This window comes from Chaetodon trifascialis, chromosome 23 (assembly GCF_039877785.1).
Source record: "Chaetodon trifascialis isolate fChaTrf1 chromosome 23, fChaTrf1.hap1, whole genome shotgun sequence".
In the NCBI taxonomy this organism is placed as follows: Eukaryota; Metazoa; Chordata; class Actinopteri; order Chaetodontiformes; family Chaetodontidae; genus Chaetodon; species Chaetodon trifascialis.
The window spans coordinates 9,257,054-9,276,918 of record NC_092078.1 but is presented as its reverse complement, the minus strand read 5'-3'; the positions used below and the strand labels follow the sequence as shown (position 1 = coordinate 9,276,918).

Below are 19,865 nucleotides of genomic sequence, written 5' to 3'. Positions count from 1 at the left end.
ATCTTTATTCTCCATTCCCCTGCTGCCGGAGATGTGTGTAACGGCTTAGACATACAATGGGCGAACCGTGGGTATTTGTCCACCGAGAGCCAGGCCCACCAAATGAAAAGAGGGGCACACATACCCAGAAAGCGCCTAATTAATTGACAAGCAGATATTTCTGAATTTATAATCATCAAACAGACTTCATTTTGTTCCCCCACCACCATCCTCGCCAACCCATCTTCCCAGGCGACTTACTTAAGAGACTTATCTTATAAATACAGCCCTAATCAAAATAAATGACTAAAAGCTCTAAGGGAGTTGAAGGCTATACACATTTACATCAGAGGAACTGATGCAATTTAAATAGCCGCCTGAGCACCGACTTAAGGTTCAAATAATCACAGAGACTCCTAACTTATGTAATACTTTCAGTGTTTTGTGCGTGCTATTGCTCAGTTTGGCAGACCTATATTCATAACAGCCAAGTAGGAGAGACATGGCCTCCTCTAAGTGTGTGTTATACTGAATTCCCTTTAGCAGCATGCTCAGTTGGTGAATGTGTCATATTTTACAGAATATTTTCATTATTTAATGTGTCACATGCTCTTTGTCCATTTGAATGCACTTGTGCAATCTGCATTTTGTGTACATCTGTGTGACTCCATGTTTGCTGCTCCACATTCCCCCCCCCTGTCGGGCTCTGGCTCGACATTTCTTGCAGGGTGTAGCACTGACAGTCAGTTGCTTACAGCCTCTGTTACAGCCGGTCAGCTATGTCTAGCTGAGGTGAGACGTAAAGATGGATGGAAGTTTGCCACGAGCCAAAGTTTTGATGGATATGTTACTGCCACAAAGCCCAATAGAACAGATTGCACTGTGAGGCCATACCTCTCAGTGTCCGACAGCTCTCTGTTAAATCAAACACAGGCTGCTACAGCAATTTAACACTCAGGTTTCAGCTGAACCAAAGTCACTGGCATCTCTGCAGAGGCAGAGTCGAACGGTAAATGTGGCAGCAGCACAATGTTTGCAGAGCTCCCAGATTCTCCTCTGCCTCGTGACACTGTTGCTAATGCAGACTGAACTCGAGTGTGACATTTGTGGAAGCCTCTGCAGAGGTTGGACGGGAGTGCAGAGTGAAGGGTTGAGATGGACCTGCTGCGTGGACCTTTTGTCGAGCTCCACACTCACTGCGCCAAAGAAGTTCTCGCACTTGTCGGTGAGACGGGCTGTTTTTCCGTGCCTTCCGAAGCAACCCCTTATGACCACGTCAAGAATGACTCACGAGCACTTTCTTACCTGCCAACTGAACTCTAAGCAACTCTACCCAAGCAACTAAAGTTACTTGGTTATGTTTCCACAAAGACAGTGTCTTGCGTGTCAAAGTCCTCCAAAGTTGAACTCTTCATGAAATCGCAGCCCAACTCCACTTCAGCTCAACAAGTGAGACTCCATTGAAATGAAGCGACTGTGGTCGAAAATACTGTTATCATAAATGCTGGTGTGACCAATCGCTAATAGCTGAAACCCACTGGAAGCCATCAAATCATGCAACACCATCTCTGCCGCTTCTTGCTCGTCTCTGTGGATGTGTTGATACTTGCGAGACACCACAGAACCAAAAATCAATGCTGAAACGTGCTTTGTTTGGGTGCTATGAACAATAATGCAGATAAAACAGCATCAGAGTACGGACCAGTATGTGAGCATTGATAACAATGCTAAATATAGTTATAGAGCACTGGGTAATATCAGTAATTCAATTATTAACCATTCCACTGTAATAACATGCCACCTCCTCTAATATAACAGACCAATCATGCACTATTTTAATAGCAAAAAAAAAAAGAAAATTTCAGTATTTTTGTGCAGTTTTTCCGTTCTGTTAAAGTTGGCCTTGTTGGAAGATCTGATGCTGGCAGCATTTAAGAGTAGATCAAGGCGGCACAGACAGTGTGTGGCGATGTAACTGTGCATATGTGCCTGAGAGACGGCGTGTGCGCTCTGTGAGAGGTAAAATAATGACAAGCGAGAACGGATGGCTGGTGACGCGGCGACGAGGAAAGCGCCTCGTATTTTGGGCCTCAGGCTGGGCAGCTGCGAGAAACTTCTTCTCTCTTATCCCCCCTTCCCCTGGCCCCCCCCTCCACTCCTCCCACTCCTCTATCCCCCCCTCTGTGGCACTGTTTAAACAGAGGACAAAGACGCCCTGAGTGGTTTTCCTTTTTCCGATCCCATACATGGCTGCTGGCGCTTTCCTCTTCTGTATCTCCAGCTCACAGCCAGAAGAGTGACGGAGTGAGTCATGGTGGTTTTAACAAGTGAATCTTTTGATTAATTTTAATGGCACTTCCTAACAAAATCTTCCTCCAGTAGGAGAAGAGTTTCCTGTCTATTATGACATGTTATTATGTTTTACTCTCACACATGAGCTGAGATTGGAGGCTGAAAACGATCACGGTAACTGCAGGTCATTCAGCTCCTTTACTGAACGAGCCAAATCTTATGTAAAACTATGTTTAGATGTAATGATACAGTCAAAAGTGATGTGATGAATACTGCATTTTTAAAAGTTTGGGGGTATTTGTTTCAGTGCGTGTGAGTGAGAGAGAGATGAGCATATTGCTGGTTGTCTTAGCAGCATACTTGACTTTGAAAACTACAGTCAGTGATGAATTCTTGGACATATGGCAGATTTATGTGCGACTAAGTTTGATGAAAACACACAAATTTATGAAAATGAGGGACACACACATACACAAACACATAGCATCTTTTATACATCACTGGCACCCTCCGCTGCATCCTGGGACACCAGTTCAGACAAGAGCGAGAGCCAATTAAAGTTCTTTAATCTAGGAAAATGACTGCATTTCTCTTTATGTATGCGCGCGTGTTGGACGGCTATCAACGGAGAGGAAAATGGCAGCTTGCGTGTCGCCGTCACACTTTCAGGTCATGCCAGTTGGCTTCCCCAACGTGTGACAGCGGTGAGATCCAGACAGAGCAGGAACAAGAAAAAGAGCAGAAGGGGAGAACATGGCAGCCGAGGACTACCACTTCTACATCAAACGAATGTTGTCACAACAGAGCAACTGAGCCGCCCCTGTTAACTGTGACACCATTCAGCTGCTCGTCACACTGAGCAAGGCAAGGTGGAAACCTACTGTAAGTCAAGCAAGCACACTGTTTATTAAATAAGAGAGCAGGAGAGAAGGGAGAGAGCGGCGGCGCGGCGGCGGCGGCGGCAAAGTGAGCATACTGTAGTGTTGTCAAATCTTCGTAAGTAGCATGGAAAGGCAGCATTTTCTCATCCCTCCATGAAATTGAATGTTGGAGAGGGAAATGAAGTGTGCCTTCCAATAACAGTAAAGGCAATCATTGAAGCTTGCACTTGAGAAATATGATATTGAGAGGCTGGCGCTGGAGTTTGGTTAGTGCTGAAAGAAACAACAAAAGTGATTATTTGGTGGTATTATTTTATGGTTGATGCAGCATATTTCTATAATGCGCCGCTGAGGGAAGGCTGAGGTCAGCAAGGCAGATGGAATCAATGTGTATCCTGAAAAGTGATTCTCTTGAAACAATAACTACCCTTCTGCAAAGATAATTTTATACTTTGCTCAGTGTAAACATCAAAGTTGGCAAAAGAGGCACAGTCAAGTTTCTGTATGATCTTAAAAGCGTGTATCAAATCATTAAGTGCTATAAATGTTGCAGTCTGTGCAAAACCAGATTTGTATCCATATGTTGGCATTTTAGCGAACAGCATCAGATGGATCGGCAGAAGTTTTGCAGTCATACGAAAATTTAAAGAAACAGCTAAATGATCAGCAGCCAGACTTCGCCTGAAAGAACTGTTGTCTGTGACAGAAGGAAAACGGGAGGGGAAAAAGGAGTAGGAGTGTCAGGAAGACAGACCGAGAAGAAAGGCTGTCTCCTAGCGGGCGCCGGCGTATGGTCCTGTCAGTCGTCATCGCGTGCCACTCTCTCTGCTCGACACGGTGAAACTGAAGCAATGTACCCCATGAAATATTTACCAAAGTTGTCTTTGCTTAAAAAGAAGGGGGGAGCAAGGGGAAGGCAAAAAATGTGCTGCGATGTGATAGATGGAGAGTCCCCCAAATGCTCTTGATGTCAGGTTTGCTTAGGCTTCTTTACAAAGGGTGGGGGGGAGGCAGAGAGAGACCAGCAGGGGGTCCATTAAATGTTCACACAAATGTACCCCTAACAGCGCGCCAGCCTCCAGAGCAAAAGCCCCTGATCTCAAAAACACTCTGCTAATTCTGCTGCACTCTCTGAATATCCAAAGCTTGCTTTGGTGGGGCCGCTGACTCTGCTGGCTCCTGCTTTTCCAAAATATTTTCACGCGTGATGACAATTCTTTACTGTCGTTGACGCTTGAGGTGAATGTAGCACACTGTCACAACGCTCGCCGTTAGTGCTGTTGCTGTGAGTAAATTACAGACCGTAAATTCATTGCTCTCAACCAGGTCGCACTTTGACATTTGAAACTCCCGAGTATTTATTGCCACTCTAACCAATGAGATCTATCTGCAAATACCAGTCTGAAGCAGCTTTGAACACTGAGTGAGGCAATCTATAATGTTTTTATGCTGATGGAGGGGTGGGAAGCCACGAATGCAAAGAAAGAATGAATGAATCAGCAGAAGAAGAAGAAGGAAGAAGAAAAAGAAACGGTAATGACAATGATGATGATGATGATGATGAAGGAGAAGAAGAAGGAAGAAGATGATGAGGATGAAGGAGAAGGAAGATGATGATGATGATGACGATGATGATGAAGGAGAAGAAAAAGATGATGATGATTATGATGATGATGATGATGAAGGAGAAGAAAAAGATGATGATGATGATGATGATGATGATGATGAAGGAGAAGAAAAAGATGATGATGATGAAGGAGAAGAAAAAGATGATGATGATGATGATGAAGGAGAAGAAAAAGATGATGATGATGATGATGATGATGGAGAAGAAAAAGATGATGATAAAGAAGAGGAAAAGAAGAGGAAGATGATGAAGATGAAGAAGACGACGACGATGATGATGATGATGATGATGATGATGGAGAAGAAGAAAATGATGATGACAATAATGATGATGAAAATAAAGAAGATGATGATAATGACGATGAAGAAGAAGATGATGATAAAGAAAAGGAAAAGAAGAGGAAGATGATAAAGATGAAGAAGACAATGATGAAGATGAAGAAGAAGAAGAAGATGATGATGATGATGATGATGATGATGATGATGATGATGATGATGATGATGACAGCAAGAGAAGGCAGGTTTAAGTCATATAGCATTAGAGAAAAGACTGAGGGACAATTAGCTCCTAATTAGGCTGCATCACAGATGAGGTGATTCATTAGTAATGTAGCATTGCTTTTGAAACAGAGAACGCTGTCATGGCCGCTGCATTTCTGACGGCCTCTGTTGCTGGGATGAAGTCTGTAATGAAAGTGCGGAATGAAAAAAACACCATTAAGGCTTCAACATGACAATGAGACCAAGTCCTTTGTATCTGTGTAAAAAGGTCACGCCAGTCGCCCGTCTTAATGTAGCACACTCCATAATACACTCACTTCCTGTTCAGGGTTTGTGATTTAGACATTTCAAGAACATGAATGGTATACGCGAACTGAACATATGGCTGGAATGGATGCGACGGAGATGCTTGATCAGGCAGTGAAGAGCTATGAAACTCAACCGCTTACAAGAGGCTGACGACCTCTTGAGAATCCAAGTGTCACGCTCATGTTTAAGTGGCACATAGCAGCTGACATGTCTCCTACAGCAAACAGACGCAAAGCTTAAGATTGCTTGATGATAAATGGTTATCACTTATCAGCGCTTTTCACAAGCTGGTTTGTAGCTGCGTTTCATGCAATGAAGAATAAATCAACTCCATCACACCAGCGGAAATCCGTTAACATAAAAAATTTATAATATCCTAAAATCCAATAAGCCTTCACTTTCCTCACAGAGATGATAAAATATCAACAGGAGAAAGAAAAAAAAAGACGTGCACAACAAACAACAGTAGAGTAAAAACTACCCTGTACTGCATCATCTACTGCACGCAAGAACCCTGCACTGAACCAACCAGCCTGTCCTCATCTAATAACACAAGATGATGTCCAAACAGCCAACCTACTTACTCTATAGCCATGGCCATTAATAAATGAAATACTTTCAGTATAGGACGGATGAAAAGACATAATGCTCTTCATTTTCAAACACCTCAAGGTTCACAGAAAATGAACATCAATGCACCTCTAGGGTCGTATCTGGACACCTCAGTCAACACTTCTAATGTTTGACATGAGAGTGGATGATCGCTAAGAGGCCAGTTTTTCAAACGTTACTTATATCCTAACCTTTATGTTTGAGCCAAGGATGATTTGTGGAAAGTAATAAAGTAATAAACAAACATATCCACTAAAAGCTGCCTCATAAGTGTTAAAAGGCCAATCAACATCCTTTGAGGCCCTTTGGACATCCATCACTTGTCCATCTTACAGACAGTATTTTTCTGTTTCCAGGTCAGTCTTGACCTGGAGGACAACCTTTTTGTTTTCTTTCTTTTGCCATGTGTTTCCTGATCTTTTAAGCAAGGTTATTTATTGAACATTAATGCAGGGACCTAGCATATGTCAAAATAAAAAATGGTTCATTTCCCAATCTGAGGTATAAAAAGAATGTTGTTTTGGTTCTATTACTGAAACATCAACATCATATTGGCAACAAAAGCACATTTTCTAAATGATAACTAGCCCAAATTGTGAAAAGGAAGATCGAGAAAGGTCATACTTTCTAAATATATTGGTACCATAGAGGTTTGAAAACCAAGGGCAACAACAGCAATGTCACATTTTGGATGATTTGCCGTTTTATTTTATAAGACTTCATTGGCTAGGTCATAAAAGAGAGCATTACAGTAATTAACCATGGTAGCAATGAACGCATCTACCTGTAATCACTCTACAATGGAAGGAGAACAAAAGAGGCAGTTTTGGTGATATTTGTAAGGGGACATCAACATTCAGACTAGTGCTGCTGCTGCTGCTGCTTCTAACAGCAATAGTGCAAACAAAACCACTCCATTTCAAGTCCATGTGCATTGCAGTGGGGTTTTCATGTAAAGACAGCGGACAGGAGTTTGCCTTATAATTTATATTCAATGATGGAGCTACACTAAGAGAAGCCAGGCGGACGGTGAAATCTAATCTGAACCCCAATGTTTTTTGTCTATGGAAATGACGAGCTTCTTATCGCCAGAGTGGGTTATTTGAGCAGATCCTCGCTGTGGCTTAGCGATGGGACTCAATCACTGCTGCCCAGCGATACGCCTCACTTTCGTCCTCTCCCTCTCTCATCTTTTTATCTGGAGGAGCGGAAATGAAAGGATGCTATCTCGCACTCGCCGCGTCCTCAGTTCAGGAGACGGGGAGAGGCACGGACATTTTCTTTTAGGCTTAGCTGTCAGATGAAAACGTGGTTTATGAACCTGCGCTCGGAAAGAAAAATGACGGCAGTTTAGGGACTCTAAATTAACACAGACTGAAGAAAGGAAGGCATTATGAGGTTATTTGTGTTGTGGCTGTCAAGATAGGATAGAAGCATAAGATAAATCTAATCACTCTCTGGTAACTAGCAGAACATCACTGCGTCAAGTCACCAGTGGCTCCATTTCCAACTCTGGAGTAATCAAGCTTTTGCACATTATTGTTAATGGAACACGATTTTTCTTCATTTTGTGCTTATCGTCTTGATTTTCTCTTTTCTCGAAATTGTTCTTGGAGGTTATTGCACACAGTCGGTGAAGACAGCGGTGCTTTATTTTCCTATGCGCATCTATCTAGCCACTGTTAGAAAGTTGTTTCTAACAGCCAATGGAAAGGTTTTGGGTAGGGATCAAAGTAAAATGGCACAAAGAGGGAAAGACTTCGATCTGCTATAGGTGCATAAAGGAAGGGATCGATGATGTATACACGCAGCATTTATGTAGTCAATTCATTTCAGTGGAATCGATGTAATCATTGGATTCACACACACTTTGGTGAACTTTAATGTGCAAATTCCCCACATTTTACCCACTGCAAGCTGTCTTGACAGTGTCCTTTGAGGGAAAGGATAGGGAGAAAACTGGAGGAAATTGTTGTATTAGCTGTGTCAAGCTGGAATTCTGCTTCTGCAAAGATGCACATAAATGTCTCAATACCAACTAGGAGGCTACAGCCGTTCAAGCGGCTCTGTGAGGTTGTGTTACACAGTGGTATTTTAAGCTGAATGTTCCACGATCCACTACATTAGTTTAATGTGTTTAATGTGCATGATAACATCAATACTTAACACTAAGTATAGCTGAGGTTGGTGGGAGTGTTATCAGTTTTGCAGGTATAAATTAATCTAATCTGATGGTGGTGCTAGACGAGGAGAAATTTCACAAGGAGAGACCATGAATTTCATGGCAATCCATCCAATAATTGTTGAGACGTTTCAGTCTGGGGCGAAGAGGTGGACCAACACTGGCATCGCTAAAACCATGCCGCGAGTGTGGCTAATCATACATTCACATTAGCACATTTATAAACAGTGATACGACAGTGAGTAGAATCAAGTAGTCACTACTCAGGATGTTTTCAAACTTGTGCTTTTTAGTCCAGTTAAATCAGTTTGCTTCGTCGTGATTGCGCTCTGGTGTGGACCAAAACAACCACACTGAGACGCTTGACAGGAGGTGGTCTCAGTCCAGTCTCGAATGGAACAGTTTGTTTCTTGTGGGAATGTGATCTGACTCAACTACCTGGTGTACTCTGCAAGTTTGAGCTAAATGGCTCCTGTAGCCAGGTATGCATTAGCATGTTGTTGTACACGGTCAATATTAGCTCCCTTGCTCTGATCAGTCGTGTGAAGGCAGCACATCTTCTTTGCACAGTGAGAAGCAGTACAGTACATCAAGACGTTTCCTCTGATTGCATTCGATATTCTGTTGGCATAGTTTTGACTGGTATATTGGCCAAATAATTCCCACAGTTATGAGCAAATGCAACTGTGCCAGTGCTCCATGTTAAACTGCATAGCCATGTTTCTCCCGCCCCAGACTCATCTGACCAACAGGCATTGGTGAACGTTCTCCCGTGGTTTGCAGTGATGCATTTGATTGGTCTCAAACAAAAGCATCCTAAACGTCACTATGGAGCCAGCACAACCTATTTCACAAGGACGAGTCAATGAATTCTTCTGTGCCAATTTCTGGTCTAACTGGGAACTAATCCAAGAAATAAAGGAATGAAGGAGTGAAGGATGAATGTAGATAGTGAGAAGAAATGGAAAAAAAAGAAAGAGAAAAGAGGAAATAAAGAACGCTGGGGCTCACCTTGACACTGTCTCCTTTTGTCAGGATGTCCCAGAGTGTGTGCTGAAACTTGGTGAGATCCATCTGATGGCTTCCTCCCAACAAAGCCTGCAAGAGGGGTAAGAGTCATTTTCAAATACTTTTTAATTAAAGTATAATTAGTCACAGTCAAATAGCATACAAACACCGTGCAAACACAGCACATGAATCAAACATGGGGGGGATGTCTAGAGCCTCTCTGCCTTCACAGGCACTCAACATAGACCATGTTGTCTTCTCTTGTAAATTCTTAATACAACCAAATACACGACCTGCGCCACAAATGCACACATCTCCTCAAAAGCATGTATACATTCTGACACACATCTTAGGATGCACACACAAGCTCGTAATCTTACATCTATTGCAGAGTGCCTGCTGGCCCCCACAGGTATGGGCTTATGAAAAGTGCATTACATGACTGATAATAAACCGCACACCATCCATCTCCCATTCAGCTCACCTCCCAATAATCCCCGCTGCCATATCTGCTTATCTATTCAAGTCACTCTCTCATTAAATCAGCTTTTACAGCCAAACGGAAGAAGTTTACTGCTTATAGAAGTCAAATACCATTAATCACGGAAAAGGCTGTAGTTATACAGATAAACTGCATGTTTTAATTCACTGGAGGACAAACACATCATTCCTCGTATCGGAATCAACTCCTGCCGAGAAAAAAAAAAGGAGGGGGAAAATTGACAAGCGAATTAATCTGCTGTCTTTTGCCTGCTGAAATGGAAGGCAGTGAGGCGGTGCGTACCAGTGGACGCCCATCAGTCACAGGGCCTTGTGCGAGGCCTGAAAGAGCCGAATGTGATGCTGCTGTGCATTGGAAGGTAAAGGATGGGGACGGAGGGGTGGAAGGTGGTGCAGCTTTCAGTGTTTATTCATCTGAAACAGTGTCCCCTGGAAGCCATTTTGGCAGCGATGTATCACAGCAGGCACTGACCTTTAGATACTATGCACAATTAAGCTAAGATAATAAACACGGCTGCGGATGTGGACATTTGGACAGGAAGGCAGGTGCTGTGAAAAGTTCTTTTGTGCTTAGGTAGCCTTTGCAAAACCAAACTGAAATGTGTTTGTTTGAAATGCATGCAAATGATGCCGTGTGCGGCGAGAGGAAATGAGCTGAATGCGAGTTTTGTTCGAGGCTGAAGTTCAGAGTTTGTTATGCAGCATTCGGTCTTTTTTAGTCTTTTGTTATGGGTGACATGCTCTTTGTATCTTGAGGTCGACCTCTGTTTATGAATAAGCAAAATTATGCTTCGATGGGACTTTTCACTTGTGAGGACTTGCTGTTTCTCTCAGCAATAAAATCATTTTAAGTTTTGAACTACTGGTCATGCAAAACAAAGACATTTGAAGGCATCGCCGCAGGTTTCACAAGTCGTGATGGGCATTTTTCACTATTTTTTGACATTTCACAGACTAAACTGAAATGAATCGATCATGAAAATCCCCCTCAGTTGCAGCCATGTTCTGCAGTTTGTCAGATTCTGTTCGGTTAAGCAGCTGCCACAGATTCAAGCATTAGACTCACGGTTGCGGAAATCCTCATGCTTCCCCCATCTGTTTTACACCCATCACAATAATCGTTTTTGCTTGCTTGGCTAACAGTTTAAGCGCATAAAGATGACTGGAGAACTAATGTGAACCTTTTCCACTCCCGCGGTGTACAACTGGAATGAGCCTCCACCCTGTCCATGTTAATTTAGTGGAATAAAAAAATCTGGCTGATGACAAGGGAACAACAGTGTTTGCAGTCCAAAATGTTGCAAGAAAGTCAAAAAGTCCTTCAAAATACTCAACCAAAATGTGATATTATATAAATTCAGCCTGCAAACTGTATCTGAACTTCAATTTCTGAGCGATTTGACTCCCGTTATGTGAAAATTCACCAACGCTTCTGACAAATAAGCTCTGTAGTTGATTTAGTCAAACGAACATGAGGGCTGATAAAACGGTATGCAAAGATATTGCCTTACAGAGAGAAAGAAGAGAGGAAAGATCAAATAACATTGTTACATACTGCGTTATGTTATTTGATAGATCCAGCTGGTCCCAGAAGCAGTTCTACAAATACCACTTATATCCACCTGGCAAGAGAATATTGGGTTTCTCGTTGGAGTTATGAAATGTATCACCTTGCAAATATGTGGAAACAGCACAAAGAAAAAGATGAGACATTTATTACCATGAACCCACACAAGTGAAAACATTACCACTCCCACGCAGTATTAAAGCACATACAGCATGTGTGCATACTGAATGTACACAGAAAGTCACATATGTAATAAAGCTGCCAGCTACTTATGTCAGTTTGCCTCATCCATGCATCTCTGTCACTCAGTTAAAGCTTTCATCCTTCGCTCAGTCAACTACCCAGCAGCAAATACAGCAGCACAGCATGCTGTTCGGATAGAAAAGTACTTGCGAGTGATCCCCTTTCAGGCCCTTTGACAGATGAGGGCGGAAACATCGACCAAAATAATAGAAGTCAGAGGCAGATTTCCCAGGGTGGCAAGAACACTGGTCATCTTAGCCGATACTGAATGGTACATACAATCCCCCGAGTGCGGAGGTCCAATTTGAAGCCCAGATGGCTTTCACTGAAACCTTTCCTGGTAATTTCAGCCACGACCGTTCTGGAAAAAAGTGAGCCTCAAAATCTCAAGTTTAATTTGGTGATCAGAGATTATTCTGGCAGACTTGCAGTGATTGTTTCACACTGCTCGCTCTGTGGAATTATGGCATTTGTCTAGACCTTCAGGCGACAAGAAATATCTTTATTTCATGTGAAAGATAAAAGTAAAGTCTCAATAAAACAAGGAAACAACACCAAGTGACTGAGGGAAGTGGTGGCAGGCTATTTGCTGACTACTGATTAAAGGTGGTAGGCGTCAGCTTTTTACAAGCTAGATGCATGTTTACAGTCTCTGCGACTTAAGCATTGACTGATTCATCCCTGACGCTGATAGGACACATAATAATCTCGTAATATCCCTGATTAGGCCACCTGGGGCAAAGTAATTAGGTGAAACTAAATCAAACTTCATAATCTAAAGCTTTTTTTGAGCTAACTTCACTTGTATCTGCAGAGGAAAAATCCTTAAGGTAAATACTGTTGCAGCTGAGCTTTCAGCTTTCTGCCCTGTCATTTCTTTGCTTATTCACACTGCTGCTGGTACATATCTAAGTGTTCTGTGTGTCAGTGGAAGTCAGCATAAAATTTGGTGTTTTTAGACTCAGATTGAACTTCAAAGAGACTCGGCTTGGACCGCTGGAATACTTTGCTTTTCAGGTAGCAGCCTTGATTTTTGGCACAGGTATGGTACACACATGCCAATGCTGAATTCTTAAAAAATGTGTTCGTTAATCAATTAGCTGATCGTCAGGAAATTAATTGAAAACTGTTTTATATTCGTCTAAAGTGAATGTCTTTGGGTTTGTGGACAAGAAATGTGAAGACCTAACCTTGAGCTCAGGGAGGCAGTGAGGCATTTTTCACCATTTTCTGTCACGGCAGACTAAACTAATTCATGGATTAATTAAAAACAGTTTGACAGTTTAATCAATGACGAAAATATGAAACGTCTAAATATTTATTTTCCGTCCAATTATCCATCCATCTATCCGTCACATTCGCACATTGTTTTATTTTAGAAACATTCAAGCGATCTCAGTAAATATATTCTATTTTTTTTTGAAGCAGATAAGTCATATGGAGTGAAAATTTTGTCCTCACAGCATATTAGCAGTACGTCAACTAGAGCTGCAACAAACAGCAGCAGTTTTGATAAAATCCAATTATCATTTAAGTACTTTCTTAAGCAAAAGTGGCAGTTTAACCGATTTCAGCTTCTGAAATGTGATTTTTTGGGGTTTTCCTGATCTTCTCTAATTGTAAACTGAATGTGTTTGGGGTTTGACTATTGGATGGATAAAATAAAACATCTGTTGCCGGAGCTGTTTGAACTGCTTGCTGACAGTTTATTTTATTTATTTTAGCCCACCTATGTACAAAATAACACCGTGCAAATTTCCAGCAAAGCTCATTTTCAGCCTTTACTGGTGCAGAAATCAGATTGCTGCTGTTAGATTCTTTAACCATGCTAATGAACTGTGCCTCTGTTCCTAAGATAAAAGCAAGAAGACAGGCAGATGGATCGATATATAGCACCGCATCAGTCTATATTTTGCTCAGTATCCGGGCCCAGGGAACATTTCATAAAGGCCATAGGGTCGGCTTATCACGGAGCTAAATGCCAATGTAATTATTAGTGTCTGGAGATAGTGGAAAGGGAAGCACATCCTGCGGCAGTACACCATATTTAATTAATGAATGTCACTCTGTAGAGGGAGTGAGGGGAGTGCGTGAGAAAAGAGAAAGAAGCAGGGAGGCAGAGTGACAACAATACTGATCCGGACTTAAGTGCACAGACGCACAACCACACCAGGTACATGTAGAAATGCACTGAATAACAAACACAGGAGGCCGAGATTAAACAAGCATGAGAACATGAGCATAATCAGGTTCTCAGTTTAAACCTTGTTATAAAACTATAGAGACACAAACACCCACAAATTATGTTCATAACCCTGCAAATAAACAGTGTGCGTCGGTGCTAGCTGCTATTTGTATCCAAATGACACAGACGCATGACACACGCTCTGTATATGAGCATGTTCTGTAGAGTATTTCTCTGTATTTTCAGTATTGACTCTTTAACCAGCTGCTACTGTTGGATGTTCGGTAAAAGCCAGACAATGTGCGCTCCGGTGCACAGAATTGCCACCTGCGAGCGTGGGTGCGTTTTGACCAGCAACACAATGATAACCAAGTCGGCGCTCAGCAACTCAGTTTAGTGACAAATCAACTACAGAACCAGTTTTCAAAAGACGAGTGACTCAGTGGAACTCAGATCATCCTCCAGACTGAAAAACAGCCGAGCAGATGTTGTTCATCAACAACACGCTGGTTTATATTTAAACATGTGTATCCGCAATGCTCAGATTGAAACAGGCCGTGCTTTACCTTTGTCGTACGCCTTCACTGTTGCTGCTTAACATGATGGAGGAGGAGGAGTTCAGTGTGTTTGCAGTCTAATACTGTATATTGAGTTAGCTTTAGCTTTTGCAGGCATCTGGTGACCGGTCATTCTAAATACTAGGGGAAAGAGGTCCATTTTATATATTGCCATTGTTTTGGCTTATAATATTTGCTGCTCCTGTTTATTCACAAGTAATGTTTTGTCTATATGTTGACATAAATTTTAATCAAAGGGGTAAACCCTGGCTCCCTGAAATCAGGTGTATATGCTACTAATTTGCAACAGCAAATAAGACGATAAGGGAGGAAATGTCATGTAACCTGGATTTATATCAGCATAATGAAGAAATGCTAATTAACAACAAAGACAAGACACAAAATGCCCATAGAGAACGGATCAGTAAAATGTGCACTGGCAACATATTTCATTTGTCTCCTTCAATGTCCACAGCAAATAAAGCGTTTTTTAACTATTTTATAGTTTAATCGACTCATGGCACTCACACACCCAAGATAAGAACAAAAACCTACGACTGCTGTTTATTTTTACAAATAAAAGTTTGCAATTAATCACTTTATTCTTTTAGTGCGTGTATGCGGGCGGGAGTTGGGGGGCTTGGCTTGTCTTGGACACAGGCAAGGGGGGCTTCAAGGAAGAAAGGTTGGGAACCACTGTATTAGGACAGCTGTAATATTTCCCACCACAATGTGATTGGAAAAATAAATTAGTGTAATGTTAACAGGATTTTCTAGGAGACATAGTTTAACTGGAGTGTAATTCCCAAGACCATTTCCAATTATGGAATTCTTTTCTTTCCTGGGTGTCGCCTTTGATGTGTGATCGACAGCTTTATTAATTAGCTAGTTAGAATGGCAAAGGGAAAACAATGAGTTGTGCGTGGAATATTACAAGCGTAGTTTGTCATTAGAATAGATTTGCGCCCATAAAAAGCAGCTATTTCTGAGTGACAACGGCAACGGAACAGCACATTTCAGCCGGGCATCGAAGTCACAATCAATGCTTTGGATCTACAGGCCCAGACTTTAGCCTGTCTGACCACTGCAGCAGGAACTCTGCTCTGCTGAGCCCTTGGTATCTGAGCACCGGTGGCATCTAACGCTTGGACCAACTTCACTGAAATAAATACAGAGACAGGAGAGGTGCACACTCATGCCACTGCTGTTCAGTAACAGAAGTCTGAGTCCTGTCGTACTTTGGTGAAGGTCAAGGGGGTCAGGTGTCCTGTCTGTTTGCTTTTCCTGCTGTCAGGGAGTATGCACACGACAGGCGGCTTGTCACACAGGATGCAAGCTTCCATGATGCCCCGCATGTTTCTTTTTTCGCTCCTTGCCCCCCTCAATCACAACCTTCTATCTTGGAGTGCTACTTGAGTCATGACTACACCTGGGACCCTCTCGCCTCGGTGCCATTTCTGTCATCGGATCAGCTGCTGACTCCAGCCCTGTATCCCCTGTCTTTTGTTCTCTGCCCACGTATTAACTCTGAACTGTCTGGAGAACAGAAAAGGAGTTGAGGCGGCTATGAAAAAAGAAAATAGATCAAGGTCCTGGAAAGCTGCAAAAAAAAAAAAAAAGAAGATGTCTCTAAATGTTTCTTATGCAACAATTTCTATCCCTCTCACACATTTCTTCTGAAGGCGACACTCCTCGGCACACAGAAGTGGGTATTCTTGTTTGGAAACAATAGCAGGCGTGCTTCTGAGGCAACTGTTAAGCTATTGCAAAGCAGATGCTTTTTTCTCTCGCCAATCAATTTAACACCTACACCTCCCCTCTCCTCCTTCATGCCGGCTTTGGCTCATCAGTTTTAAATGGCACAAGGCATTCTTGCATTGTTCTTTTGACTTACTCAGAGGACAAGAAATGTTTCTGCTGAAGTAACAGCCCTATCAAGCCTTAATCACCAATAGGTTGGGTCAGCACAGCAAAAAGAAAGAATAAAGCACAGCGAGAGAACGTATTACAAAAGACAATAACACACTGTTGCAGTATGTGAAGACTCACTGGTTTCTCTACTTTTGTAGAGGCAATTATATTTCAGAGAGTCTGTAAAAACAGGATGAAGATTTGGAAACAATTTTCTTCCCCCCTCCTCTGAATCTCGCGCTAGACAGAATTGCAAGGGAAAAAGCCATCTGTGTCTGACTCTTATCCCTGGCTTCTCCGGAGCCTGGATGAGCCTGAGCCAGCAAATGTCAGTCGGATAAAGACCAAGCCTGACAGACAGACACAGGAGTTTTGTCATTCCGTGTGTCATCCCTTTGCTAGCAAGCCCAATCTTTGCCGGTCTCAAAAGCCCCGAGATGATGGGGGAAGGAAACATTCTCAGGGTGAACGTCAGGTTGTGTAACTCCTCCAAGCGCCACAACGGCTGAAACGTTGAGGACGTGCACTATTCTGGTGCCCCTGCGGCCTTTGAGAGCTTTCATTATTGTCTTATGTGCTGTGCGGCAGGGTCACCATGGAAACACAAAAACACATCAACAGTTTCTCCACAGAGGACACGAGGTTCTTCAACAACATGTTCTTCCAGGAGCCAGTGGTCTGTCTGGGGTCAGAGGAAAGACGGCGTGACTTGATATTTAGAGATAAAACACAGGATTCTGCAATTCGTCTGCAAGCTAATGCAGCTCAGGCTCGATTATTCACATGTTTACATGTGATCAGCATGCGACAACACTTCAGGGCCGGCATTAACTTAATATTATTGTTTACTGACTTTCAGAAGAATCTTATTGTCATTACTGGTCATGTCTGTTGTTTAGTTAATTAATTAATTAATTAATTAATCTCAAGCAAATTTACTTCAAATGAACAAAATGAGCTGCTCAAGTATTAGTTTGACATGTTTCTAAAACTTTTGTTTGGTGTGTTACATGAGATTCTGAGAAACATATCAAAGATTTCAAGGCTGTGAAAATCAATTTACACCAATATTGGTCTCATATTAATGGGTCTATTTTTGGTCGACTGTGTCATGAGCTGTATGTCCAACATATTTGTGCATTATCAAGCATCATATTACAAAACTTTGACAGAAACGGCAAAATTAAAAAAACTAGCAGCCAATTTCATACGTTTTTACATTTGTTTGACGTTTTAATGGACCTAAAATGGGAGATGGAAGCAGTTCTGACGTAGCGAACGATTACCTAAGAAAAGAGGAAGAAGCTGTTCCTGCAGAGCCTCCTCATCGCTCCGCACAGATCGGATGCAACCTTCCTCACATTTACACATGAAAAATACACAACTGTCATACTTCCTTTGTGTTTCCTACGTAACATCAATGAAAGCAAACAAGCTTAAAATTTGCAATACATTTGAATGGAAACCCAGGCATAGCTCCTGATGCAGCTAGCTACAGCCAATAATCTGGGAAACTGCTTCCTGTATTTAATTTCTCTGTTTACTGGACTCAGTCAATCTTTCAAATCAAATGATTATATGTTGTGTATGATATGTGACTGATATGATTTGCTGAATTTCTCAAATCTCTGCAACAACAGTGATGAGTGCAAATGTGACTGAGACCCTGGTTGAAAAATAGTTGGGTTTTTTTACATAGTTTTCCTGTAAATTAGTTTTCCTTAACACTGTCATGAACTCAAACCTCCTTTTTGGCGCTGGCCATTAAATATAAAGCATTTACATTCTGTAATTACCACTTCATGTGTTACTTTTCATTCCCGCCCTGGATTGAAATTGCCTTCACACAAATGAGGCATTCACAGGAAACAATGCAGCATGTAATCCGGCGGTCTTTAATTTCAGCCTCATCCGCCTTACTACTTACTGTTCCCTCTCCTACAGCCGTATCAGAGCTGTACTAAGTCACGGCTAAGGAACACTCAACATTTTCTACTGCTGCAGCGTCACATTAAAACCATGCAGGGGGACATTATTAAACCGCGCTTGTTGTTACCACAAGTGACCACAGGTGTCGCCAAATCAACGAGAGCTGAAACCTTAAGGATTGTGACTTATATCATAATATATCATATATACCATCCACCCTGAGCCATACTGTAGACAGAAATGCATGTACATAAAATAAGCTGATTATCTTCTTTCTGTCATAATTTAGGAATAATCCATCTGAAATGCTCCTGACATGTTGGGGGGTATTTAGAGTTTGCTCCCACTGTTAAAACATCCTTTCTGTTCTTGTGATACAGTTTAAGATCCCTGATCAATGTGTTTACCTGGGAGGCACTCGCAGAGACTGTCCCACTGGAAACCGATGTCTATTCTCCGCGGACGTCGCTCTTTGCACAGTGTGTACTCTGTTCTTGGGAGCTGCAGTTACACGGGTGCAACATCAATAGTATTTGTCAAGTGGTTAAAGCTGATAAGAATACAAATGATTGCCTTGAGCTTGCTTCAAGGCTGGTTTGTCAGTACTGCTTGTAAGACAGAATTTTCAGCGATGGAGTCAAAGCGGTACAAACACAGCTGTGGGATTCAACTTTCTTAAGTCTGTCACTGTGTTGTATTTTTTTTTTTATACATTGCATTTTTTTCCCTGCCATTATTTTTCATATTTCGTCGGGATGCTTATAAGAACAGCAAAACTCTGTCGAGAAACAAACTGTAAATAAGAAAAAAGTGACAGATAAACAGATACAGATGGCAAAAATACAGATAAATAAGGCGCCTCGTGATGTGAGACGCCTCTGTCAGGACTTGTTGGAGCAGCATAAAGCGATGCCTCTTCGCTCTGCCCCTTCACTCTCTCGCCTCTGACCTCCTGCTGGTTCCATTACCTGTGCCACCCGCGTGACCTCGGGCACATCCAATCACGACAGTTACATAACAAAAGACGAGTGCGGAGAAGATTAGAGGCGCCGGGGAGGAGGGCAAGGCGAGAGATTGAGGAGTGTCAGGTGCGCACCCAGAAACAAATTAAAAAAAAAAAAAGTCTTTCACAGTTTCCACCCAAATCATGCATTGCACCCTCCTTCCTCCGCCTCCCCTCGCTGCGCTCCTATCTCAAAAGAACATGACACATTACAGCATTTTTTTTCTAGCAGGTCAGTTTTCTCTACCTCAGCTCTACAAACTGCATATCACTCCACCTCTGGTTTCAGCCTGTCATTTCGCATTATATAACTTGAAAGCACTCCAGCTGGGAAGCAAAAACATGACGCGTGTGATGGGAGGTGATGAATGGTACTGAGGGGGGAAAGGCGCAGACAACCCCCTTTTTCCATCAGCCCAGATAGGCCCATATACCCAGCAGGCTTTTAGCACAAGACTATAATCTTGTTGGAGTACAGAAAATGATATGCAAAACCCGTATATGGCTGCCAGTGTTTACTACCATGACTCGGCTTGCCTGCACATACCTAATTCTACCATCGAAGTTACTGAGATCATG

The 19,865-nt window shown here is 42.2% G+C and overlaps 1 protein-coding gene across 1 annotated transcript in view; it reads right to left on the bottom strand.

The window, feature by feature from the left end:
• Window positions 1–19,865, bottom strand: part of LOC139351063 (glucosidase 2 subunit beta-like) — a 118,724-nt gene that overhangs the window by 72,776 nt on the left and 26,083 nt on the right. The window contains exon 9 of the mRNA XM_070992721.1: window positions 9,394–9,480. Coding sequence (XP_070848822.1) covers window positions 9,394–9,480 — 87 coding nt within the window. The remainder of the gene's footprint in view (window positions 1–9,393; window positions 9,481–19,865) is intronic.